At 46.8% G+C, this 26852-nt stretch overlaps 1 protein-coding gene across 1 annotated transcript in view; it reads left to right on the top strand.

The window, feature by feature from the left end:
- Positions 1-26852, top strand: part of LOC121278077 (calpain-2 catalytic subunit-like) — a 310699-nt gene that overhangs the window by 132736 nt on the left and 151111 nt on the right. The window contains exon 8 of the mRNA XM_041188134.1: positions 3282-3493. Within this exon, the coding sequence (XP_041044068.1) occupies positions 3282-3493 (212 nt within the window). The remainder of the gene's footprint in view (positions 1-3281; positions 3494-26852) is intronic.

Here is a 26852-nt window from a genome sequence, read left to right as displayed (position 1 = left end):
CTCAGTACTGAGGGAGTGCTGCACTGTCAGAGGGTCAGTACTGAGGGAGTGCTGCACTGTCCGAGGGTCAGTACTGAGGGAGTGCTGCACTGTCAGAGGGTCAGTACTGAGGGAGTGCTGCATTGTCAGGGGGTCAGTACTGAGGGAGTGCTGCACTGTCAGAGGGTCAGTACTGAGGGAGTGCTGCACTGTCAGAGGGTCAGTACTGAGATTTGCTGCACTGTCAGAGGGTCAGTACTGAGGGAGTGCTGCACTGTCGGAGGGTCAGTACTGAGGGAGTGCTGCACTGTCAGAGGGTCAGTACTGAGGGAGTGCTGCACTGTCGGAGGGTCAGAACTGAGGGAGTACGGCACTGTCAGAGGGTCAGTACTGAGTTAGTGCTGCACTGTCAGAGGGTCGGTACTGAGGGAGTGCTGCACTGTCAGAGGGTCAGTACTGAGGGAGTGCTGCACTGTCAGAGGGTCAGTACTGAGGGAGTGCTGCACTGTCAGAGGGTCAGTACTGAGGGAGTGCTGCACTGTCAGAGGGGCTGTACTGAGTGAGTGCTGCACTGTCAGAGGGTCAGTACTGAGGGAGTGCTGCACTGTCAGAGGGTCAGTACTGAGGGAGTGCTGCACTGTCAGAGGGTCAGTACTGAGGGAGTGCAGCACTGTCAGAGGGTCAGTACTGAGGGAGTGCAGCACTGTCAGAGGGTCAGTACTGAGGGAGTGCTGCACTGTCGGAGGGTCAGTACTGAGGGAGTGCTGCATTGTCAGAGGGTCAGTACTGAGGGAGTGCTGCACTGTCAGAGGGTCAGTACTGAGGGAGTGCTGCACTGTCGGAGGGTCAGTACTGAGGGAGTACGGCACTGTCAGAGGGTCAGTACTGAGTTAGTGCTGCACTGTCAGAGGGTCGGTACTGAGGGAGTGCTGCACTGTCAGAGGGTCAGTACTGAGGGAGTGCTGCACTGTCAGAGGGTCAGTACTGAGGGAGAGCTGCACTGTCAGAGGGTCAGTACTGAGGGAGTGCTGCACTGTCAGAGGGTCAGTACTGAGGGAGTGCTGCACTGTCAGAGGGTCAGTACTGAGGGAGTGCTGCACTGTCAGAGGCTCAGTACTGAGGGAGTGCTGCACTGTCAGAGGGTCAGTACTGAGGGAGTGCCGCACTGTCAGCGGGTCAGTACTGAGGGAGTGCCGCACTGTCAGAGGGTCAGTACTGAGGGAGTGCTGCACTGTCAGAGGGTCAGTACTGAGGGAGTGCTGCACTGTCAGAGGGTCAGTACTGAGGGAGTGCTGCACTGTCAGCGGGTCAGTACTGAGGGAGTGCCGCACTGTCAGAGGGTCAGTACTGAGGGAGTGCTGCACTGTCAGAGGGTCAGTACTGAGGGAGTGCTGCACTGTCAGAGGGTCAGTACTGAGGGAGTGCAGCACTGTCAGAGGGTCAGTACTGAGGGAGTGCTGCACTGTCAGAGGGTCAGTACTGAGGGAGTGCTGCACTGTCAGAGGGTCAGTACTGAGGGAGTGCTGCATTGTCAGAGGGTCAGTACTGAGGGAGTGCAGCACTCTCAGAGGGTCAGTACTGAGGGAGTGCTGCACTGTCAGAGGGTTAGTACTCTGAACAGGGGACTTTTCCCCATTGTGCTGAGGTCAGATTTTGTGCCTCACTGTTTATAGCAGCATCCTGACTGCTCTATTTCACACACTCAGACAGGCAGCACACTGTCAGAGTTCCTCACCGGCTGTAAAGTCCTCTCGCATGTCCCACGCTGGTGAAAGACATGCTCCCAGTCTTCCCACTTTGGGAGGTCAGTTTGGCTTTGCCCCTTCCTTTTGTCCCCTGTGTTACTGCTCTGAGGGATTGTACACTTACAATCGCTCTCTAGATGCAGATGTGCTGTCTGGGACTGTTCTGTCCCTGTCTGGACTCTGACCAGCAGCGTCTTGGCCATTGTGTGTCTGAGCCTGCGACTGACATTGGCACAGAGCAGGTCCCTCACTCTGAAACTTGACTCATTAATGAGGCAGTATTGCTGTAACTCAAACCAAAAACAAAAACAGTATTACCTGGAAAAACTCGGCAGGTCTGGCAGCATCGGTGGAGAAGAAAAGAGTTGACGTTTCGATTCCTCATGACCCTTTGACAGAACTTGAGTTCGAGTCCAAGAAAGAGTTGAAAAAGAGTTGTTTTGCTGTAACTCAGTCTTGCAAACACCCAGTATTGCTGCAGCCTCTCACCATTCCCTCTGCTAAGTGACCAGCTCCCAGTGAGTGGCAGTGTTGAGATCGGGGCAGTACTGTTCAAGTTGGGGGGAAACTGCGGCTTTCCAACCTGAGATTGACAGATTTCAGTGACTCAACATCTCAAGGCATATCGGACAAAGATAGTCAAGTGGAGTTGAGATACAGTTCAGTCACGATCTGATTGAGTAACAGAACAGGCTCGAGAGGGGCTGAATGGTCTCCTCCTGTTCCTGTGTAACAAGCTTGAGAGGGGCTGAATGGCTTCCTCCTGTTCCTGTGTAACAGGCTCGAGAGGTGCTGAATGGCTTCCTCCTGTTCCTGTGTAACAGGCTCGAGAGGGCTGAATGGCCTTCTCCTGTTCCTGTGTAACAGGCTTGAGAGGGGCTGAATGGCCTCCTCCTGTTCCTGTGTAACAGGCTCGAGAGGGGCTGAATGGCCTTCTCCTGTTCCTGTGTAACAGGCTCAAGAGGGGCTGAATGGCCTCCTCCAGTTTCTGTGTAACAGACTCGAGAGGGGCTGAATGGCCTCCTCCTGTTCCTGTGTAACAGGCTCGAGGGGCTGAATGGTCTCCTCCTGTTCCTGTGTAACAAGCTCGAGAGGGGCTGAATGGCCTCCTCCTGTTCCTGTGTAACAGACTCGAGAGGGGCTGAATGGCCTCCTCCTGTTCCTGTGTAACAGGCTCAAGAGGGGCTGAATGGCCTCCTCCAGTTCCTGTGTAACAGACTCGAGAGGGGCTGAATGGCCTCCTCCTGTTCCTGTGTAACAGACTCGAGATGGGCTGAATGGCCTCCTCCTGTTCCTGTGTAACAGGCTCGAGAGGGGCTGAATGGCCTCCTCCTGTTCCTGTGTAACAGGCTCGAGAGGGGCTGAATGGCCTCCTCCAGTTCCTGTGTAACAGACTCGAGAGGGGCTGAATGGCCTCCTCCTGTTCCTGTGTAACAGACTCGAGATGGGCTGAATGGCCTCCTCCCCCCTGTTCCGATGGGGGTTTTGGGGTGGGTGGGGTGGGTGGTATTTGTGCACAATCCTGACGGTCCCGTTCTCTCTCCTCTTCCTGCCCAGTATAAGGGCGTGTCGAATGTCCATCTCCCCAAGAGTTACTTCCAGACACATGGATCCCGTGTCCGATCGGAAAGTTTCATCAACCTCCGTGAGGTGTCCACTCGATTCAAACTGCCTCCCGGAGAATACCTCATCGTCCCCTCCACCTTCGAACCTCAGAAAAATGGAGATTTCGCCCTGAGGGTTTTCACCGAGAATCGTTCCCAGACAGAGTGAGGAGAGGGGGGGTCTTTCCCAGACAGAATGGGGGGGGGGGGGGTCTCTCCCAGACAGAGTGAGGGGGGGAGGGGTCTCTCCCAGACAGAGTGAGGGGGGGGGGGGTCTCTCCCAGACAGAGTGAGGAGAGTGATGGGGTCTCTCCCAGACAGAGTGAGGAGAGTGATGGGGTCTCTCCCAGACAGAGTGAGGGGGAGGGGTCTCTCCCAGACAGAGTGAGGAGAGTGATGGGGTCTCTCCCAGACAGAGTGAGGAGAGTGATGGGGTCTCTCCCAGACAGAGTGAGGAGAGTGATGGGGTCTCTCCCAGACAGAGTGAGGGGGAGGGGTCTCTCCCAGACAGAGTGAGGAGAGTGATGGGGTCTCTCCCAGACAGAGTGAGGGGGGGAGGGGTCTCTCCCAGACAGAGTGAGGAGAGTGATGGGGTCTATCCCAGACAGAGTGAGGGGGGGAGGGGTCTCTCCCAGACAGAGTGAGGAGAGTGATGGGGTCTATCCCAGACAGAGTGAGGGGGGGAGGGGTCTCTCCCAGACAGAGTGAGGGGGGGAGGGGTCTCACCCAGACAGAGTGAGGAGAGTGATGGGGTCTCTCCCAGACAGAGTGAGGGGGGGAGGGGTCTCTCCCAGACAGAGTGAGGGGGGGAGGGGTCTCTCCCAGACAGAGTGAGGAGAGTGATGGGGTCTCTCCCAGACAGAGTGAGGGGGGGAGGGGTCTCTCCCAGACAGAGTGAGGAGAGTGATGGGGTCTCTCCCAGACAGAGTGAGGGGGGGAGGGGTCTCTCCCAGACAGAGTGAGGAGAGTGATGGGGTCTCTCCCAGACAGAGTGAGGGGGAGGGGTCTCTCCCAGACAGAGTGAGGAGAGTGATGGGGTCTATCCCAGACAGAGTGAGGGGGGGAGGGGTCTCTCCCAGACAGAGTGAGGGGGGGAGGGGTCTCACCCAGACAGAGTGAGGAGAGTGATGGGGTCTCTCCCAGACAGAGTGAGGGGGGGAGGGGTCTCTCCCAGACAGAGTGAGGGGGGGAGGGGTCTCTCCCAGACAGAATGAGGGGGCGGGGGGTCTCTCCCAGACAGAGTGAGAGGGGGGTCCCTCCCAGATAGAGTGAGGGGGGTGGGTCACACCCAGACAGAGCAATGGGTTGTCTCTCCCAGACAGAGCGAGGTGGGGGGTGGTCTGTCCCAGACAGAGCGAGATGTGGGGGCCGCGCGGGGGTCTCTCCCAGAGAGAATGAAGTGGGGGGGGGGTGCACTCTCTGTCTATCTCCTTCTCTAACTGTCTCTCTCCTCTCACTCCTTCTCTAACTATCTCTCTCCCTCTCTCTCTATCTCTCTCTCTGTCTCTCACCCGTTATCTCCCTCTTTGTCTCTCACAATCTCTAACGATCTCCCTCCCTCGCTAACTGTCTCTCCCCGTCTCCCTAACCATCTCTCCGTAACTGACTCTCCCTCTGTCTCTCCCTCTCTAAATAACTCTCTCTCTCTGTAACTGTCTCTCACTCTCTGTAACTGTCTCTCTCTCTCTGTAACTGTCTCTCTCTCTGTAAATGTCTCTCTCTCTGTAACTGTCTCTCTCTCTGTAACTGTCTCTCTCTCTCTGTAACTGTCTCTCACTCTCTGTAACTGTCTCTCTCTCTGTAACTGTCTCTCTCTCTGTAACTGTCTCTCTCTGTAACTGTCTCTCTCTCTGTAACTGTCTCACTCTCTGTAACTGTCTCTCACTCTCTGTAACTGTCTCTCTCTCTCTCTCTGTAACTGTCTCTCTCTCTCTGTAACTGTCTCTCTCTCTGTAACTGTATCTCTCACTCTGTAACTGTCTCTCTCTCTGTAACTGTCTCTCACTCTGTAACTGTCTCTCTCTGTAACTGTCTCTCTCTCTCTGTAACTGTCTCTCTCTGTAACTGTCTCTCTCTCTGTAACTGTCTCTCTCTCTGTAACTGTCTCTCTCTGTAACTGTCTCTCTCTCTCTGTAACTGTCTCTCTCTGTAACTGTCTCTCTCTCTGTAACTGTCTCTCTCTCTCTGTAACTGTCTCTCTCTGTAACTGTCTCTCTCTGTAACTGTCTCACTCTCTGTAACTGTCTCTCACTCTCTGTAACTGTCTCTCTCTCTCTCTCTGTAACTGTCTCTCTCTCTCTGTAACTGTCTCTCTCTCTGTAACTGTCTCTCTCTCTGTAACTGTATCTCTCACTCTGTAACTGTCTCACTCTCTGTAACTGTCTCTCTCTCTGTAACTGTCTCACTCTCTGTAACTGTCTCTCTCTCTGTAACTGTCTCTCACTCTCTGTAACTGTCTCTCTCTCTGTAACTGTCTCTCTCTGTAACTGTCTCACTCTCTGTAACTGTCTCTCACTCTCTGTAACTGTCTCTCTCTCTGTAACTGTCTCTCTCTGTAACTGTCTCTCTCTCTGTAACTGTCTCTCTCTCTCTGTAACTGTCTCTCTCTCTGTAACTGTCTCTCACTCTCTGTAACTGTCTCTCTCTCTGTAACTGTCTCTCTCTCTCTGTAACTGTCTCACTCTCTGTAACTGTCTCACTCTCTGTAACTGTCTCACTCTCTGTAACTGTCTCTCACTCTCTGTAACTGTCTCTCTCTCTCTCTCTGTAACTGTCTCTCTCTCTCTGTAACTGTCTCTCTCTCTGTAACTGTCTCTCTCTCTCTGTAACTGTCTCTCTCTCTGTAACTGTCTCTCACTCTCTGTAACTGTCTCTCTCTCTCTCTCTGTAACTGTCTCTCTCTCTCTGTAACTGTCTCACTCTCTGTAACTGTCTCTCTCTCTCTGTAACTGTCTCTCTCTCTGTAACTGTCTCACTCTCTGTAACTGTCTCTCTCTCTGTAACTGTCTCTCTCTGTAACTGTCTCTCTCTCTCTGTAACTGTCTCTCTCTGTAACTGTCTCTCTCTCTGTAACTGTCTCTCTCTCTGTAACTGTATCTCTCACTCTGTAACTGTCTCACTCTCTGTAACTGTCTCTCTCTCTGTAACTGTCTCACTCTCTGTAACTGTCTCTCTCTCTGTAACTGTCTCTCTCTGTAACTGTCTCTCTCTCTGTAACTGTCTCTCTCTGTAACTGTCTCTCTCTCTGTAACTGTCTCTCTCTCTCTGTAACTGTCTCTCTCTGTAACTGTCTCTCTCTCTGTAACTGTCTCACTCTCTGTAACTGTCTCTCACTCTCTGTAACTGTCTCTCTCTCTCTCTCTGTAACTGTCTCTCTCTCTCTGTAACTGTCTCTCTCTCTGTAACTGTATCTCTCACTCTGTAACTGTCTCACTCTCTGTAACTGTCTCTCTCTCTGTAACTGTCTCACTCTCTGTAACTGTCTCTCTCTCTGTAACTGTCTCACTATCTGTAACTGTCTCACTCTCTGTAACTGTCTCACTCTCTGTAACTGTCTCACTCTCTGTAACTGTCTCTCACTCTCTGTAACTGTCTCTCTCTCTGTAACTGTCTCTCTCTCTGTAACTGTCTCTCTCTCTCTCTCTGTAACTGTCTCTCTCTCTGTAACTGTCTCTCTCTCTGTAACTGTATCTCTCACTCTGTAACTGTCTCACTCTCTGTAACTGTCTCTCTCTCTGTAACTGTCTCACTCTCTGTAACTGTCTCACTCTCTGTAACTGTCTCTCACTCTCTGTAACTGTCTCTCTCTCTGTAACTGTCTCACTCTCTGTAACTGTCTCTCTCTCTGTAACTGTCTCACTCTCTGTAACTGTCTCTCACTCTCTGTAACTGTCTCACTCTCTGTAACTGTCTCTCACTCTCTGTAACTGTCTCTCTCTCTCTCTGTAACTGTCTCTCTCTCTCTGTAACTGTCTCTCTCTCTGTAACTGTATCTCTCACTCTGTAACTGTCTCACTCTCTGTAACTGTCTCTCTCTCTGTAACTGTCTCACTCTCTGTAACTGTCTCTCTCTCTGTAACTGTCTCACTATCTGTAACTGTCTCACTCTCTGTAACTGTCTCACTCTCTGTAACTGTCTCTCACTCTCTGTAACTGTCTCTCTCTCTGTAACTGTCTCTCTCTGTAACTGTCTCACTCTCTGTAACTGTCTCTCACTCTCTGTAACTGTCTCTCTCTCTGTAACTGTCTCTCTCTGTAACTGTCTCTCTCTCTGTAACTGTCTCTCTCTCTCTGTAACTGTCTCACTCTCTGTAACTGTCTCACTCTCTGTAACTGTCTCACTCTCTGTAACTGTCTCTCTCTCTGTAACTGTCTCTCACTCTCTGTAACTGTCTCTCTCTCTGTAACTGTCTCTCTCTCTCTGTAACTGTCTCACTCTCTGTAACTGTCTCACTCTCTGTAACTGTCTCACTCTCTGTAACTGTCTCACTCTCTGTAACTGTCTCTCTCTCTGTAACTGTCTCTCACTCTCTGTAACTGTCTCTCTCTCTGTAACTGTCTCACTCTCTGTAACTGTCTCACTCTCTGTAACTGTCTCTCTCTCTGTAACTGTCTCTCACTCTCTGTAACTGTCTCTCTCTCTGTAACTGTCTCTCTCTCTCTGTAACTGTCTCTCTCTCTCTGTAACAGTCTCTATCTCTGTAACTGTCTCTCTCTCTGTAACTGTCTCTCACTCTCTGTAACTGTCTCTCTCTCTCTGTAACTGTCTCACTCTCTGTAACTGTCTCACTCTCTGTAACTGTCTCTCTCTCTCTGTAACTGTCTCTCACTCTCTGTAACTGTCTCACTCTCTGTAACTGTCTCTCTCTGTAACTGTCTCTCACTCTCTGTAACTGTCTCACTCTCTGTAACTGTCTCTCACTCTCTGTAACTGTCTCTCTCTCTGTAACTGTCTCTGTAACTGTCTCTCTCTCTGTAACTGTCTCTCTCTCTGTAACTGTCTCTGTAACTGTCTCTCTCTCTGTAACTGTCTCTCTCTCTGTAACTGTCTCACTCTCTGTAACTGTCTCTCTCTGTAACTGTCTCTCTCTCTGTAACTCTCTCTGTAACTGTCTCTCTCTCTGTAACTGTCTCTCTCTCTGTAACTGTCTCTCTCTGTAACTGTCTCTCTCTCTGTAACTGTCTCACTCTCTGTAACTGTCTCTCTCTGTAACTGTCTCTCACTCTGTAACTGTCTCTCTCTCTGTAACTGTCTCTCTCTCTGTAACTGTCTCACTCTCTGTAACTGTCTCTCTCTGTAACTGTCTCTCACTCTGTAACTGTCTCTCTGTCTGTAACTGTCTCTCTCTCTGTAACTGTCTCACTCTCTGTAACTGTCTCTCTCTGTAACTGTCTCTCACTCTGTAACTGTCTCTCTCTCTGTAACTGTCTCTCTCTCTGTAACTGTCTCACTCTCTGTAACTGTCTCTCTCTGTAACTGTCTCTCTCTCTGTAACTGTCTCACTCTCTGTAACTGTCTCTCTCTGTAAGTGTCTCTCTCTCTGTAACTGTCTCTCTCTCTGTAACTGTCTCACTCTCTGTAACTGTCTCTCACTCTGTAACTGTCTCTCTCTCTGTAACTGTCTCTCACTCTCTGTAACTGTCTCACTCTCTGTAACTGTCTCTCTCTCTCTGTAACTGTCTCTCTCTCTGTAACTGTCTCTCACTCTCTGTAACTGTCTCTCTCTCTGTAACTGTCTCTCTCTCTGTAACTGTCTCACTCTCTGTAACTGTCTCTCTCTGTAACTGTCTCTCTCTCTGTAACTGTCTCTGTAACTGTCGCTCTCTCTGTAACTGTCTCTCTCTCTGTAACTGTCTCTCTCTGTAACTGTCTCTCTCTCTGTAACTGTCTCTCTCTCTGTAACTGTCTCTGTAACTGTCTCTCTCTCTGTAACTGTCTCTCTCTCTGTAACTGTCTCTCTCTGTAACTGTCTCTCTCTCTGTAACTGTCTCTCTCTCTGTAACTGTCTCTGTAACTGTCTCACTCTCTGTAACTGTCTCTCTGTAACTGTCTCTCTCTCTGTAACTGTCTCTCTCTCTGTAACTGTCTCTGTAACTGTCTCACTCTCTGTAACTGTCTCTCTCTGTAACTGTCTCTCTCTCTGTAACTGTCTCTCTCTCTGTAACTGTCTCTGTAACTGTCTCACTCTCTGTAACTGTCTCTCTGTAACTGTCTCTCTCTCTGTAACTGTCTCTCTCTCTGTAACTGTCTCTGTAACTGTCTCACTCTCTGTAACTGTCTTTCTCTGTAACTGTCTCTCTCTCTATAACTGTCTCTGTAACTGTCTCACTCTCTGTAACTGTCTCTCTCTGTAACTGTCTCTCTCTCTGTAACTGTCTCTCTCTCTGTAACTGTCTCTGTAACTGTCTCACTCTCTGTAACTGTCTCTCTGTAACTGTCTCTCTCTCTGTAACTGTCTCTCTCTCTGTAACTGTCTCTCTCTCTGTAACTGTCTCTCACTCTCTGTAACTGTCTCTCTCTCTGTAACTGTCTCTCTGTAACTGTCTCTCTCTCTGTAACTGTCTCTCTCTCTGTAACTGTCTCTCACTCTCTGTAACTGTCTCTCTCTGTAACTGTCTCTCTCTCTGTAACTGTCTCTCTCTCTGTAACTGTCTCTCACTCTCTGTAACTGTCTCTCTCTGTAACTGTCTCTCTCTCTGTAACTGTCTCTCTCTCTGTAACTGTCTCTCTCTCTGTAACTGTCTCTGTAACTGTCTCTCTCTCTGTAACTGTCTCTCTCTCTGTAACTGTCTCTCTGCAACTGTCTCTCTCTCTGTGTAACTGTCTCTCTCTCTGTAACTGTCTCTCTCTCTGTAACTGTCTCTCTGCAACTGTCTCTCTTTCTCTGTAAATGTCTCTCTCTCTGTAACTGTCTCTCTGTAAATGTCTCTCTCTCTGTAACTGTCTCTCTCTCTGTAACTGTCTCTCTCTCTGTAACTGTCTCTCTCTCTCTGTAACTGTCTCTCTCTCTGTAACTCTCTCTGTAACTGTCTCTCTCTCTGTAACTGTCTCTCTCTCTCTGTAACTGTCTCTCTCTCTGTAACTGTCTCTCTGCAACTGTCTCTCTCTCTGTGTAACTGTCTCTCTCTCTGTAACTGTCTCTCACTCTCTATAAATGTCTCTCTCTCTGTAACTGTTTCTCTGTAAATGTCTCTCTCTCTGTAACTGTCTCGCTCTCTGTAACTGTCTCTCTCTCTGTAACTGTCTCTCTCTCTGTAACTGTCTCTCCCTCTCTGTAACTGTCTCTCTCTCTGTAACTGTCTCTCTCTCTGTAACTGTCTCTCACTCTCTGTAACTGTCTCTCTCTCTGTAACTGTCTCTCACTCTCTGTAACTGTCTCTCTCTCTGTAACTGTCTCTCTCTCTGTAACTGTCTCTCACTCTCTGTAACTGTCTCTCTCTCTGTAACTGTCTCTCACTCTCTGTAACTGTCTCTCTCTCTGTAACTGTCTCTCACTCTCTGTAACTGTCTCTCTCTCTGTAACTGTCTCTCTCTCTCTGTAACTGTCTCTCTCTCTGTAACTGTCTCTCACTCTCTGTAACTGTCTCTCTCTCTGTAACTGTCTCTCTCTCTCTGTAACTATCTCTCTCTCTGTAACTGTCTCACTCTCTGTAACTGTCTCTCTCTCTGTAACTGTCTCTCTCTCTCTGTAACTGTCTCTCTCTCTGTAACTGTCTCTCTCTCTCTGTAACTGTCTCTCTCTCTGTAACTGTCTCTCTCTCTGTAACTGTCTCTCACTCTGTAACTGTCTCTATCTCTGTAACTGTCTCTCTCTCTGTAACTGTCTCACTCTCTGTAACTGTCTCACTCTCTGTAACTGTCTCACTCTCTGTAACTGTCTCTCTCTCTCTGTAACTGTCTCTCTCTCTGTAACTGTCTCTCACTCTCTGTAACTGTCTCTCTCTCTCTGTAACTGTCTCTCTCTCTGTAACTGTCTCACTCTCTGTAACTGTCTCTCACTCTGTAACTGTCTCTCTCTCTGTAACTGTCTCTCACTCTCTGTAACTGTCTCACTCTCTGTAACTGTCTCTCTCTCTGTAACTGTCTCTCTCTCTCTCTGTAACTGTCCCTCTCTCTGTAACTGTCTCTATCTCTCTGGAACTGACTCTCTCTGTAACTGTCTCTCTCTCTCTCTGTAACTGTCTCTCTCTCTGTAACTGTCTCTCTCTCTCTCTGTAACTGTCTCTCTCTCTCTCTGTAACTGTCCCTCTCTCTGTAACTGTCTCTATCTCTCTGGAACTGACTCTCTCTGTAACTGTTTCTCTCTCTCTCTGTAACTGTCCCTCTCTCTGTAACTGTCTCTCTCTCTGTAACTGTCTCTCTCTCTGTAACTGTCTCTCTCTCTCTCTGTAACTGTCTCTCTCTCTCTCTGTAACTGTCCCTCTCTCTGTAACTGTCTCTATCTCTCTGGAACTGACTCTCTCTGTAACTGTCTCTCTCTCTCTCTGTAACTGTCCCTCTCTCTGTAACTGTCTCTCTCTCTCTGTAACTGTTTCTCTCTCTCTCTGTAACTGTCTCTCTCTGTAACTGTCCCTCTCTCTGTAACTGTCTCTCTCTCTGTAACTGTCTCTCTCTCTGTAACTGTCTCTCTCTCTCTGTAACTGTCTCTCACTCTCTGTAACTGTCTCTCTCTGTAACTGTCTCTCTCTCTCTGTAACTGTCTCTCTCTCTCTCTGTAACTGTCCCTCTCTCTGTAACTGTCTCTATCTCTCTGGAACTGACTCTCTCTGTAACTGTCTCTCTCTCTGTAACTGTCTCTCTGTAACTGTCTCTCTCTCTCTGTAACTGTCCCTCTCTCTGTAACTGTCTCTCTCTCTCTGTAACTGTCCCTCTCTCTGTAACTGTCTCTCTCTCTCTGTAACTGTTTCTCTCTCTCTCTGTAACTGTCTCTCTCTGTAACTGTCCCTCTCTCTGTAACTGTCTCTCTCTCTGTAACTGTCTCTCTCTCTGTAACTGTCTCTCTCTCTCTGTAACTGTCTCTCACTCTCTGTAACTGTCTCTCTCTGTAACTGTCTCTCACTCTCTGTAACTGTCTCTCTCTGTAACTGTCTCTCACTCTCTGTAACTGTCTCTCTCTCTGTAACTGTCTCTCTCTCTGTAACTGTCTCTCTCTCTCTGTAACTGTCTCTCACTCTGTAACTGTCTCTCTCTCTCTGTAACTGTCTCTCTCTGTAACTGTCTCTCTCTCTGTAACTGTCTCTCACTCTCTGTAACTGTCTCTCTCTCTCTGTAACTGTCTCTCTCTCTGTAACTGTCTCTCTCTCTCTCTGTAACTGTCTCTCTCTCTCTCTGTAACTGTCTCTCTCTCTCTGTAACTGTCTCTCACTCTGTAACTGTCTCTCTCTCTGTAACTGTCTCTCACTCTCTGTAACTGTCTCTCTCTCTCTGTAACTGTCTCTCTCTCTCTGTAACTGTCTCTCTCTCTGTAACTGTCTCTCTCTCTCTCTGTAACTGTCTCTCTCTCTCTGTAACTGTCTCTCACTCTCTCTGTAACTGTCTCTCTCTCTCTGTAACTGTCTCTCACTCTGTAACTGTCTCTCTCTCTCTGTAACTGTCTCTCTCTCTCTGTAACTGTCTCTCACTCTGTAACTGTCTCTCTCTCTGTAACTGTCTCTCACTCTCTGTAACTGTCTCTCTCTCTCTGTAACTGTCTCTCACTCTGTAACTGTCTCTCTCTCTGTAACTGTCTCTCTCTCTCTGTAACTGTCTCTCTCTCTGTAACTGTCTCTCACTCTGTAACTGTCTCTCTCTCTGTAACTGTCTCTCTCTCTCTGTAACTGTCTCTCACTCTGTAACTGTCTCTCTCTCTGTAACTGTCTCTCTCTCTGTCTGTAACTGTCTCTCTCTCTCTGTAACTGTCTCTCACTCTGTAACTGTCTCTCTCTCTGTAACTGTCTCTCTCTCTCTCTGTAACTGTCTCTCTCTCTCTGTAACTGTCTCTCACTCTGTAACTGTCTCTCTCTCTGTAACTGTCTCTCACTCTCTGTAACTGTCTCTCTCTCTCTGTAACTGTCTCTCTCTCTCTGTAACTGTCTCTCTCTCTCTGTAACTGTCTCTCACTCTCTGTAACTGTCTCTCTCTCTCTGTAACTGTCTCTCTCTGTAACTGTCTCTCTCTCTCTCTGTAACTGTCTCTCTCTCTCTCTGTAACTGTCTCTCTCTCTCTCTGTAACTGTCTCTCTCTGTAACTGTCTCTCTCTCTCTCTCTGTAACTGTCTCTGTAACTGTCTCTCTCTGTAACTGTCTCTCTCTCTCTGTAACTGTCTCTCTCTCTGTAACTGTCTCTCTCTCTGTAACTGTCTCTCTCTCTCTCTGTAACTGTCTCTCTCTCTCTCTGTAACTGTCTCTCACTCTCTGTAACTGTCTCTCTCTCTCTGTAACTGTCTCTCTCTCTGTAACTGTCTCTCTCTGTAACTGTCTCTCTCTCTCTCTGTAACTGTCTCTCTCTGTAACTGTCTCTCTCTCTGTAACTGTCTCTCTCTCTCTGTAACTGTCTCTCTCTCTGTAACTGTCTCACTCTCTGTAACTGTCTCTCTCTCTGTAACTGTCTCTCTCTGTAACTGTCTCTCTCTGTAACTGTCTCTCTCTCTGTAACTGTCTCTCTCTCTCTCTGTAACTGTCTCTCTCTCTGTAACTGTCTCTCTCTCTGTAACTGTCTCTCTCTCTCTCTGTAACTGTCTCTCTCTCTGTAACTGTCTCTCTCTGTAACTGTCTCTCTCTCTGTAACTGTCTCTCTCTCTCTCTGTAACTGTCTCTCTCTCTGTAACTGTCTCTCTCTCTCTCTGTAACTGTCTCTCTCTCTCTCTGTAACTGTCTCTCTCTCTGTAACTGTCTCTCTCTCTCTCTGTAACTGTCTCTCTCTCTGTAACTGTCTCTCTCTCTCTCTGTAACTGTCTCTCTCTCTGTAACTGTCTCTCTCTCTCTCTGTAACTGTCTCTCTCTCTGTAACTGTCTCTCTCTGTAACTGTCTCTCTCTCTGTAACTGTCTCTCTCTCTCTCTGTAACTGTCTCTCTCTCTGTAACTGTCTCTCTCTCTCTCTGTAACTGTCTCTCTCTCTCTCTGTAACTGTCTCTCTCTCTGTAACTGTCTCTCTCTCTCTCTGTAACTGTCTCTCTCTCTCTGTAACTGTCTCTCTCTCTGTAACTGTCTCTCTCTGTAACTGTCTCACTCTCTGTAACTGTCTCTCTCTCTGTAACTGTCTCTCTCTGTAACTGTCTCTCTCTCTCTGTAACTGTCTCTCTCTGTAACTGTCTCTCTCTCTGTAACTGTCTCTCTCTCTCTCTGTAACTGTCTCTCTCTCTGTAACTGTCTCTCTCTCTCTCTGTAACTGTCTCTCTCTCTCTCTGTAACTGTCTCTCTCTCTGTAACTGTCTCTCTCTCTCTCTGTAACTGTCTCTCTCTCTGTAACTGTCTCACTCTCTGTAACTGTCTCTCTCTCTGTAACTGTCTCTCTCTGTAACTGTCTCTCTCTGTAACTGTCTCTCTCTCTGTAACTGTCTCTCTCTCTCTCTGTAACTGTCTCTCTCTCTGTAACTGTCTCTCTCTCTGTAACTGTCTCTCTCTCTCTCTGTAACTGTCTCTCTCTCTGTAACTGTCTCTCTCTGTAACTGTCTCTCTCTCTGTATCTGTCTCTCTCTCTCTCTGTAACTGTCTCTCTCTCTGTAACTGTCTCTCTCTGTAACTGTCTCTCTCTCTCTCTGTAACTGTCTCTCTCTCTCTCTGTAACTGTCTCTCTCTCTGTAACTGTCTCTCTCTGTAACTGTCTCTCTCTCTCTCTGTAACTGTCTCTCTCTGTAACTGTCCCTCTCTCTCTCTGTAACTGTCTCTCTCTGTAACTGTCCCTCTCTCTCTCTGTAACTGTCTCTCTCTCTGTAACTGTCTCTCTCTCTCTCTGTAACTGTCTCTCTCTCTGTAACTGTCTCTCTCTGTAACTGTCTCTCTCTCTCTGTAACTGTCTCTCTCTCTCTCTGTAACTGTCTCTCTCTCTGTAACTGTCTCTCTCTGTAACTGTCTCTCTCTCTCTGTAACTGTCTCTCTCTGTAACTGTCTCTCTCTCTCTCTGTAACTGTCTCTCTCTGTAACTGTCTCTCTCACTCTCTGTAACTGTCCCTCTCTCTCTCTGTAACTGTCTCTCTCTCTCTGTAACTGTCTCTCTCTCTGTAACTGTCTCTCTCTCTCTCTGTAACTGTCTCTCTCTCTCTGTAACTGTCTCTCTCTCTCTCTGTAACTGTCTCTCTCTCTGTAACTGTCTCTCTCTCTGTAACTGTCTCTCTCTCTCTGTAACTGTCTCTCTCTGTAACTGTCTCTCTCTCTCTGTAACTGTCTCTCTCTGTAACTGTCTCTCACTCTCTGTAACTGTCCCTCTCTCTCTCTGTAACTGTCTCTCTCTCTCTGTAACTGTCTCTCTCTCTGTAACTGTCTCTCTCACTCTCTGTAACTGTCTCTCTCTCTCTGTAACTGTCTCTCTCTCTCTCTGTAACTGTCTCTCTCTCTGTAACTGTCTCTCTCTCTGTAACTGTCTCTCTCTCTCTCTGTAACTGTCTCTCTCTCTGTAACTGTCTCTCTCTCTGTAACTGTCTCTCTCTCTCTCTGTAACTGTCTCTCTCTCTCTCTGTAACTGTCTCTCTCTCTGTAACTGTCTCTCTCTGTAACTGTCTCTCTCACTCTCTGTAACTGTCTCTCTCTCTGTAACTGTCTCTCTCTCTGTAACTGTCTCTCTCACTCTCTGTAACTGTCTCTCTCTCTGTAACTGTCTCTCTCACTCTCTGTAACTGTCTCTCTCTGTAACTGTCTCTCTCTCTGTAACTGTCTCTCTCTCTCTGTAACTGTCTCTATCTCTCTGGAACTGACTCTCTCTGTAACTGTCTCTCTCTCTCTCTGTAACTGTCTCTCTCTGTAACTGTCCCTCTCTCTGTAACTGTCTCTATCTCTCTGTAACTGTCTCTCTCTCTCTGTAACTGTCTCTCACTCTCTGTAACTGTCTCTCACTCTCTGTAACTGTCTCTATCTCTCTGGAACTGTCTCTCTCTGTAACTGTCTCTATCTCTCTGTAACTGTCTCTCTCTCTCTGTAACTGTCCCTCTCTCTGTAACTGTCTCTCTCTCTCTGTAACTGTCTCTATCTCTCTGTAACTGTCTCTCTCTCTCTGTAACTGTCCCTCTCTCTGTAACTGTCTCTCTCTCTGTAACTGTCTCTATCTCTCTGGAACTGACTCTCTCTGTAACTGTCTCTCTCTCTCTCTGTAACTGTCTCTCTCTGTAACTGTCCCTCTCTCTGTAACTGTCTCTATCTCTCTGTAACTGTCTCTCACTCTCTGTAACTGTCTCTCACTCTCTGTAACTGTCTCTCTCTCTCTGTAACTGTCTCTCACTCTCTGTAACTGTCTCTCACTCTCTGTAACTGTCTCTCACTCTCTGTAACTGTCTCTCTCTGTAACTGTCCCTCTCTCTGTAACTGTCTCTCTCTCTGTAACTGTCTCTCTCTCTGTAACTGTCTCTCTCTCTCTGTAACTGTCTCTCACTCTCTGTAACTGTCTCTCTCTCTGTAACTGTCCCTCTCTCTGTAACTGTCTCTCTCTCTGTAACTGTCTCTCTCTCTGTAACTGTCTCTCTCTCTCTGTAACTGTCTCTCTCTCTCTGTAACTGTCTCTCTCTCTCTGTAACTGTCTCTCACTCTCTGTAACTGTCTCTCACTCTCTGTAACTGTCTCTCACTCTCTGTAACTGTCTCTCTCTGTAACTGTCCCTCTCTCTGTAACTGTCTCTCTCTCTGTAACTGTCTCTCTCTCTCTGTAACTGTCTCTCACTCTCTGTAACTGTCTCTCTCTCTGTAACTGTCTCTCTCTCTCTGTAACTGTCTCTCACTCTCTGTAACTGTCTCTCTCTCTGTAACTGTCTCTCTCTCTGTAACTGACTCACTCTCTGTAACTGTCTCTCTCTCTGTAACTGTCTCTCGCTCTGTAACTGTCTCTCACTCTCTGTAACTGTCTCTCTCTCTGTAACTGTCTCTCTCTCTGTAACTGTCTCTCTCTCTGTAACTGTCTCTCTCTCTGTAACTGTCTCTCACTCTCTGTAACTGTCTCTCTCTCTGTAACTGTCTCTCTCTCTGTAACTGTCTCTCTCTCTCTGTAACTGTCTCTCACTCTCTGTAACTGTCTCTCTCTCTGTAACTGTCTCTATCTCTCTGTAACTGTCTCTCTCTCTGTAACTGTCTCTCACTCTCTGTAACTGTCTCTCTCTCTGTAACTGTCTCTCTCTCTGTAACTGTCTCTCTCTCTCTGTAACTGTCTCTCACTCTCTGTAACTGTCTCTCTCTCTGTAACTGTCTCTATCTCTCTGTAACTGTCTCTCTCTCTGTAACTGTCTCTCTCTCTCTGTAACTGTCTCTCTCTCTGTAACTGTCTCTCTCTCTGTAACTGTCTCTCTCTCTCTGTAACTGTCTCTCACTCTCTGTAACTGTCTCTCTCTCTGTAACTGTCTCTCGCTCTGTAACTGTCTCTCACTCTCTGTAACTGTCTCTCTCTCTGTAACTGTCTCTCTCTCTGTAACTGTCTCTCTCTCTCTGTAACTGTCTCTCACTCTCTGTAACTGTCTCTCTCTCTGTAACTGTCTCTATCTCTCTGTAACTGTCTCTCTCTCTGTAACTGTCTCTCTCTCTCTGTAACTGTCTCTCTCTCTGTAACTGTCTCACTCTCTGTAACTGTCTCTCTCTCTGTAACTGTCTCTCGCTCTGTAACTGTCTCTCACTCTCTGTAACTGTCTCTCTCTCTGTAACTGTCTCTCTCTCTGTAACTGTCTCTCTCTCTCTGTAACTGTCTCTCACTCTCTGTAACTGTCTCTCTCTCTGTAACTGTCTCTCTCTCTGTAACTGACTCACTCTCTGTAACTGTCTCTCTCTCTGTAACTGTCTCTCGCTCTGTAACTGTCTCTCACTCTCTGTAACTGTCTCTCACTCTCTGTAACTGTCTCTCTCTGTAACTGTCCCTCTCTCTGTAACTGTCTCTCTCTCTGTAACTCTCTCTCTCTCTGTAACTGTCTCTCTCTCTCTGTAACTGTCTCTCTCTCTGTAACTGTCTCTCTCTCTCTGTAACTGTCTCTCACTCTCTGTAACTGTCTCTCACTCTCTGTAACTGTCTCTCTCTCTGTAACTGTCTCTCTCTCTGTAACTGTCTCTCTCTCTGTAACTGTCTCTCTCTCTGTCACTGACTCTCTCTCTCTGTAACTGTCTCTCTCTCTGTAACTGTCTCACTCTCTGTAACTGTCTCTCTCTCTGTAACTGTCTCTCTCTCTGTAACTGTCTCTCTCTCTCTGTAACTGTCTCTCACTCTCTGTAACTGTCTCTCTCTGTAACTGTCCCTCTCTCTGTAACTGTCTCTCTCTCTGTAACTGTCCCTCTCTCTGTAACTGGCTCTCTCTCTCTGTAACTGTCTCTATCTCTCTGGAACTGACTCTCTCTGTAACTGTCTCTCTCTCTCTCTGTAACTGTCTCTCTCTCTGTAACTGTCTCTCTCTCTCTGTAACTGTCTCTCTCTCTGTAACTGTCTCTCTCTCTCTGTAACTGTCTCTCTCTCTGTAACTGTCTCTCTCTCTGTAACTGTCTCTCACTCTCTGTAACTGTCTCTCTCTGTAACTGTCCCTCTCTCTGTAACTGTCTCTCTCTCTGTAACTGTCCCTCTCTCTGTAACTGGCTCTCTCTCTCTGTAACTGTCTCTATCTCTCTGGAACTGACTCTCTCTGTAACTGTCTCTCTCTCTCTCTGTAACTGTCTCTCTCTGTAACTGTCCCTCTCTCTGTAACTGTCTCTATCTCTCTGTAACTGTCTCTCTCTCTCTGTAACTGTCTCTCACTCTCTGTAACTGTCTCTCACTCTCTGTAACTGTCTCTCACTCTCTGTAACTGTCTCTCTCTCTGTAACTGTCTCTCTCTCTGTAACTGTCTCTCTCTCTGTAACTGTCTCTCTCTCTGTAACTGTCTCTCTCTCTCTGTAACTGTCTCTCACTCTCTGTAACTGTCTCTCACTCTGTAACTGTCTCTCTCTCTGTAACTGTCTCTCTCTCTGTAACTGTCTCTATCTCTCTGTAACTGTCTCTCTCTCTCTGTAACTGTCTCTCACTCTCTGTAACTGTCTCTCACTCTCTGTAACTGTCTCTCACTCTCTGTAACTGTCTCTCTCTCTGTAACTGTCTCTCTCTCTGTAACTGTCTCTCTCTCTGTAACTGTCCCTCTCTCTGTAACTGTCTCTCTCTCTGTAACTGTCTCTCTCTCTCTGTAACTGTCTCTCTCTCTCTGTAACTGTCTCACTCTCTGTAACTGTCTCTCTCTCTGTAACTGTCTCTCACTCTCTGTAACTGTCTCTCACTCTCTGTAACTGTCTCTCACTCTCTGTAACTGTCTCTCTCTGTAACTGTCTCTCTCTCTGTAACTGTCTCTCTCTCTGTAACTGTCTCTCTCTCTGTAACTGTCTCTCTCTCTCTGTAACTGTCTCTCTCTCTATGTAACTGTCTCACTCTCTGTAACTGTCTCTCTCTCTGTAACTGTCTCTCTCTCTCTGTAACTGTCTCTCTCTCTGTAACTGTCTCTCACTCTCTGTAACTGTCTCTCTCTGTAACTGTCTCTCTCTCTGTAACTGTCTCTCTCTCTCTGTAACTGTCTCTCTCTCTGTAACTGTCTCTCACTCTCTGTAACTGTCTCTCACTCTCTGTAACTGTCTCTCTCTGTAACTGTCCCTCTCTCTGTAACTGTCTCTCTCTCTGTAACTGTCTCTCTCTGTAACTGTCCCTCTCTCTGTAACTGTCTCTCTCTCTGTAACTGTCTCTCTCTCTGTAACTGTCTCTCTCTCTCTGTAACTGTCTCTCTCTCTGTAACTGTCTCTCACTCTCTGTAACTGTCTCTATCTCTCTGGAACTGACTCTCTCTGTAACTGTCTCTCTCTCTCTCTGTAACTGTCTCTCTCTCTGTAACTGTCCCTCTCTCTGTAACTGTCTCTCTCTCTGTAACTGTCTCTCTCTCTGTAACTGTCTCTCTCTCTCTGTAACTGTCTCTCTCTCTGTAACTGTCTCTCTCTCTGTAACTGTCTCTCTCTCTGTAACTGTCTCTCTCTCTCTGTAACTGTATCTCTCTCTGTAACTGTCTCTCTCTCTGTAACTGACTCTCTCTGTAACTGTCTCTCTCTCTCTCTGTAACTGTCTCTCTCTGTAACTGTCCCTCTCTCTGTAACTGTCTCTATCTCTGTAACTGTCTCTCTCTCTGTAACTGTCTCTCTCTCTCTGTAACTGTCTCTCTCTCTGTAACTGTCTCTCTCTCTCTGTAACTGTCTCTCTCTCTGTAACTGTCTCTCTCTCTGTAACTGTCTCTCTCTCTGTAACTGTCTCTCTCTCTCTGTAACTGTCTCTCTCTCTGTAACTGTCTCTCTCTCTGTAACTGACTCTCTCTGTAACTGTCTCTCTCACTCTCTGTAACTGTCCCTCTCTCTGTAACTGTCTCTCTCTCTGTAACTGTCTCCCTCTCTGTAACTGTCTCTCTCTCTCTGAAACTGTCTCTATCTCTGTAACTGTCTCTCTCTCTGTAACTGTCTCTCACTCTCTGTAACTGTCTCTCTCTCTGTAACTGTCTCTATCTCTGTAACTGTCTCTCTCTCTGTAACTGTCTCTCACTCTCTGTAACTGTCTCTCTCTCTGTAACTGTCTCTCTGTAACTGTCTCTCTCTCTGTAACTGTCTCTCTCTCTGTAACTGTCTCTCACTCTCTGTAACTGTCTCTCTCTCTCTCTGTAACTGTCTCTCTCTGTAACTGTCTCTCTCTCTGTAACTGTCTCTCTCTGTAACTGTCTCTCACTCTCTGTAACTGTCTCTCTCTCTGTAACTGTCTCTCTCTCTGTAACTGTCCCTCTCTCTGTAACTGTCTCTCTCTCTGTAACTGTCTCTATCTCTGTAACTGTCTCTATCTCTGTAACTGTCTCACTCTCTGTAACTGTCTCTCTCTCTCTGTAACTGTCTCTCTCTCTGTAACTGTCTCTCTCTCTGTAACTGTCTCTATCTCTGTAACTGTCTCACTCTCTGTAACTGTCTCTCTCTCTGTAACTGTCTCTCTCTCTGTAACTGTCTCTCTCTCTCTCTGTAACTGTCCCTCTCTCTGTAACTGTCTCTCTCTCTGTAACTGTCTCTCTCTCTCTCTGTAACTGTCTCTCTCTGTAACTGTCTCTCTCTCTGTAACTGTCCCTCTCTCTGTAACTGTCTCTCTCTCTGTAACTGTCTCTATCTCTGTAACTGTCTCTCTCTCTGTAACTGTCTCTCACTCTGTAACTGTCTCTCACTCTCTGTAACTGTCTCTATCTCTCTCTGTAACTGTCTCTCTCTCTCTGTAACTGTCTCTCTCTCTCTCTGTAACTGTCTCTCTCTCTCTGTAACTGTCTCTATCTCTCTCTGTAACTGTCTCTCTCTCTCTCTGTAACTGTCTCTCTCTCTGTAACTGTCTCTCTCTCTGTAACTGTCTCTATCTCTGTAAATGTCTCTCTCTCTCTGTAACTGTCTCTCTCTCTCTCTGTAACTGTCTCTCTCTCTCTGTAACTGTCTCTATCTCTCTCTGTAACTGTCTCTCTCTCTCTCTGTAACTGTCTCTCTCTCTGTAACTGTCCCTCTCTCTGTAACTGTCTCTCTCTCTGTAACTGTCTCTCTCTCTGTAACTGTCTCTCTCTCTGTAACTGTCCCTCTCTCTGTAACTGTCTCTATCTCTCTGTAACTGTCTCTCTCTGTAACTGTCTCTCTCTCTCTGTAACTGTCTCTCTCTCTGTAACTGTCTCTCTGTAACTGTCTCTCTGTAACTGTCTCTCTCTCTGTAACTGTCTCTCTCTCTCTGTAACTGTCTCTCTCTGTAACTGTCTCTCTCTCTCTGTAACTGTCTCTCTCTCTGTAACTGTCTCTCACTCTCTGTAACTGTCTCTCTCTGTAACTGTCTCTCTCTCTCTGTAACTGTCTCACTCTCTGTAACTGTCTCTCACTCTCTGTAACTGTCTCTCTCTGTAACTGTCTCTCTGTAACTGTCTCTCTCTCTGTAACTGTCTCTCTCTCTCTGTAACAGTCTCTCTCTCTGTAACAGTCTCTCTCTCTGTAACAGTCTCTCTCTCTGTAACTGTCTCTCTCTCTGTAACTGTCTCTCTGTAACTGTCTCTCTCTCTGTAACTGTCTCTCTCTCTGTAACTGTCTCTCTGTAACTGTCTTTCTCTCTGTAACTGTCTCTCTGTTACAGTCTCTCTCTCTGTAACAGTCTCTCTCTCTGTAACTGTCTCTCTCTCTGTAACTGTCTCTCTGTAACTGTCTGTCTCTCTGTAACTGTCTCTCACTCTCTGTAACTGTCTCTCTCTCTGTAACTGTCTCTCTCTCTGTAACTGTCTCTCTCTCTGTAACTGTCTCTCTGTAACTGTCTCTCTCTCTGTAACTGTCTCTCTGTAACAGTCTCTCTCTCTGTAACAGTCTCTCTCTCTGTAACTGTCTCTCTCTCTGTAATTGTCTCTCTGTAACTGTCTGTCTCTCTGTAACTGTCTCTCTCTCTGTAACTGTCTCTCTCTTTGTAACTGTCTCTCTGTAACTGTCTGTCTCTCTGTAACTGTCTCACTCTCTGTAACTGTCTCTCTCTTTGTAACTGTCTCTCTGTAACTGTCTGTCTCTCTGTAACTGTCTCTCTCTCTGTAACTGTCTCTCTCTCTGTAACTGTCTCTCACTCTCTGTAACTGTCTCACTCTCTGTAACTGTCTCTCTCTTTGTAACTGTCTCTCTGTAACTGTCTGTCTCTCTGTAACTGTCTCTCTCTCTGTAACTGTCTCTCTCTTTGTAACTGTCTCTCTGTAACTGTCTGTCTCTCTGTAACTGTCTCTCTCTCTGTAACTGTCTCTCTCTCTGTAACTGTCTCTCACTCTCTGTAACTGTCTCTCTCTCTGTAACTGTCTCTCTCTCTGTAACTGTCTCTCTCTCTGTAACTGTCTCTCACTCTGTAACTGTCTCTCTCTCTGTAACTGTCTCTCTCTCTGTAACTGTCTCTCACTCTGTAACTGTCTCTCACTCTCTGTAACTGTCTCTCTCTCTGTAACTGTCTCTCTCTGTAACTGTCTCTCTCTCTGTAACTGTCTCAGTCTCTGTAACTGTCTCTCTCTGTAACTGTCTCTCTCTCTGTAACTGTCTCTCTCTCTGTAACTGTCTCTCACTCTGTAACTGTCTCTCTCTCTGTAACTGTCTCTCTCTCTGTAACTGTCTCACTCTCTGTAACTGTCTCTCTCTCTGTAACTGTCTCTCACTCTGTAACTGTCTCTCTCTCTGTAACTGTCTCTCTCTCTGTAACTGTCTCACTCTCTGTAACTGTCTCTCTCTCTGTAACTGTCTCTCTCTCTGTAACTGTCTCACTCTCTGTAACTGTCTCTCTCTGTAACTGTCTCTCTCTCTGTAACTGTCCCACTCTCTGTAACTGTCTCTCTCTGTAACTGTCTCTCTCTCTGTAACTGTCTCTCTCTCTGTAACTGTCTCTCACTCTCTGTAACTGTCTCTCTCTGTAACTGTCTCTCTCTCTGTAATTGTCTCTCTCTCTGTAACTGTCTCTCTCTCTGTAACTGTCTCTCTCTGTAACTGTCTCTCACTCTCTGTAACTGTCTCTCACTCTCTGTAACTGTCTCTCTCTCTGTAACTGTCTCTGTAACTGTCTCACTCTCTGTAACTGTCTCTCACTCTCTGTAACTGTCTCTCTCTCTGTAACTGTCTCTGTAACTGTCTCTCTCTCTGTAACTGTCTCTCTCTCTGTAACTGTCTCACTCTCTGTAACTGTCTCTCTCTGTAACTGTCTCTCTCTCTGTAACTGTCTCTGTAACTGTCTCTCTCTCTGTAACTGTCTCTCTCTCTGTAACTGTCTCACTCTCTGTAACTGTCTCTCTCTCTGTAACTGTCTCTCTCTCTGTAACTGTCTCACTCTCTGTAACTGTCTCTCTCTGTAACTGTCTCTCTCTCTGTAACTGTCTCTGTAACTGTCTCACTCTCTGTAACTGTCTCTCTGTAACTGTCTCTCTCTCTGTAACTGTCTCTGTAACTGTCTCTCTCTCTGTAACTGTCTCTCTCTGTAACTGTCTGTCACTCTGTAACTGTCTCTCACTCTCTGTAACTGTCTCTCTCTCTGTAACTGTCTCTCTCTGTAACTGTCTCTCACTCTGTAACTGTCTCTCTCTCTGTAACTGTCTCTCTGCAACTGTCTCTCTCTCTGTGTAACTGTCTCTCTCTCTGTAACTGTCTCTCACTCTCTGTAAATGTCTCTCTCTCTGTAACTGTCTCTCTGTAAATGACTCTCTCTCTGTAACTGTCTCTCTCTCTGTAACTGTCTCTCACTCTCTGTAACTGTCTCTCTCTGTAACTGTCTCTCTCTCTGTAACTGTCTCTCTCTCTGTAACTGTCTCTCACTCTGTAACTGTCTCTCTCTCTGTAACTGTCTCTCTCTCTGTAACTGTCTCTCTCTCTGTAACTGTCTCTCACTCTCTGTAACTGTCTCTCTCTCTGTAACTGTCTCTCTGTAACTGACTCTCTCTCTGTAACTGTCTCTCTCTCTGTAACTGTCTCTCACTCTCTGTAACTGTCTCTCTCTCTGTAACTGTCTCTCTCTCTGTAACTGTCTCTCTCTCTGTAACTGTCTCTCTCTCTGTAACTGTCTCTCTCTCTGTAACTGTCTCTCACTCTCTGTAACTGTCTCTCTCTCTGTAACTGTCTCTCTCTCTGTAACTGTCTCTCTCTGTAACTGTCTCTCTCTCTGTAACTGTCTCTCTCTCTGTAACTGTCTCTCTCTCTGTAACTGTCTCTCACTCTCTGTAACTGTCTCTCTCTCTCTGTAACTGTCTCTCTCTCTCTGTAACTGTCTCTCTCTCTGTAACTGTCTCTCTCTGTAACTGTCTCTCTCTCTGTAACTGTCTCTCTCTCTGTAACTGTCTCTCTCTCTGTAACTGTCTCTCTCTCTGTAACTGTCTCTCTCTCTGTAACTGTCTCTCTCTCTGTAACTGTCTCTCTCTCTGTAACTGTCTCTCTCTCTGTAACTGTCTCTCTCTCTCTGTAACTGTCTCTCACTCTCTGTAACTGTCTCTCTCTCTGTAACTGTCTCTCTCTCTGTAACTGTCTCTCTCTCTGTAACTGTCTCTCTCTCTGTAACTGTCTCTCACTCTCTGTAACTGTCTCTCTCTCTCTGTAACTGTCTCTCTCTCTGTAACTGTCTCTCTCTCTCTGTAACTGTCTCTCTCTCTGTAACTGTCTCTCACTCTCTGTAACTGTCTCTCACTCTCTGTAACTGTCTCTCTCTCTCTGTAACTGTCTCTCTCTCTGTAACTGTCTCTCTCTCTGTAACTGTCTCTCACTCTCTGTAACTGTCTCTCACTCTCTGTAACTGTCTCTCACTCTCTGTAACTGTCTCTCTCTCTCTGTAACTGTCTCACTCTCTGTAACTGTCTCTCTCTCTGTAACTCTCTCTCTCTGTAACTGTCTCTCTCTCTGTAACTGTCTCTCACTCTGTAACTGTCTCTCTCTCTGTAACTGTCTCTCTCCCTCTCTGTAACTGTCTCTCTGTAACTGTCTCTCTCTCTGTAACTGTCTCTCTCTCTCTGTAACTGTCTCTCTCTCTGTAACTGTCTCTCTCTGTAACTGTCTCTCACTCTCTGTAACTGTCTCTCTCTCTGTAACTGTCTATCTCTCTGTAACTGTCTCTCTCTCTGTAACTGTCTCTCTCTCTGTGCAAAAGTCTCTCTCTCTGTAACTGTCTCTCTCTCTCTGTAACTGTCTCTCTCTCTGTAACTGTCTCTCTCTCTCTGTAACTGTCTATCTCTCTGTAACTGTCTCTCTCTCTGTAACTGTCTCTCTCTCTCTGTAACTGTCTCTCTCTCTGTAACTGTCTCTCTCTCTGTAACTGTCTCTCTCTCTATGTAACTGTCTATCTCTCTGTAACTGTCTCTCTCTCTGTAACTGTCTCTCTCTCTGTGCAAAAGTCTCTCTCTCTGTAACTGTCTCTCTCTCTGTGCAAAAGTCTCTCTCTCTGTAACTGTCTCACTCTCTGTAACTGTCTCTCTCTCTCTGTAACAGTCTCACTCTCTGTAACTGTCTCTCTCTCTGTAACTGTCTCTCTCTCTGTAACTGTCTCTCACTCTCTGTAACTGTCTCTCTCTGTAACTGTCTCTCTCTCTGTAACTGTCTCTCACTCTCTGTAACTGTCTCTCTCTCTAACTGTCTCTCTCTCTCTCTGTAACTGTCTCTCTCTCTCTGTAACTGTCTCTCTCTGTAACTGTCTCTCTCTCTGTAACTGTCCCTCTCTCTGTAACTGTCTCTATCTCTCTGTAACTGACTCTCTCTGTAACTGTCTCTCTCTCTCTCTGTAACTGTCTCTCTGTAACTGTCTCTCTCTCTGTAACTGTCTCTCACTCTCTGTAACTGACTCTCTCTGTAACTGTCTCTCTCTCTCTGTAACTGTCCCTCTCTCTGTAACTGT

Source organism: Carcharodon carcharias, chromosome 5, assembly GCF_017639515.1.
Source record: "Carcharodon carcharias isolate sCarCar2 chromosome 5, sCarCar2.pri, whole genome shotgun sequence".
Taxonomy (NCBI): domain Eukaryota; kingdom Metazoa; phylum Chordata; class Chondrichthyes; order Lamniformes; family Lamnidae; genus Carcharodon; species Carcharodon carcharias.
The sequence above is the reverse complement of the archived record's forward strand: the minus strand, read 5'-3'. Positions and strand labels throughout refer to the sequence as shown.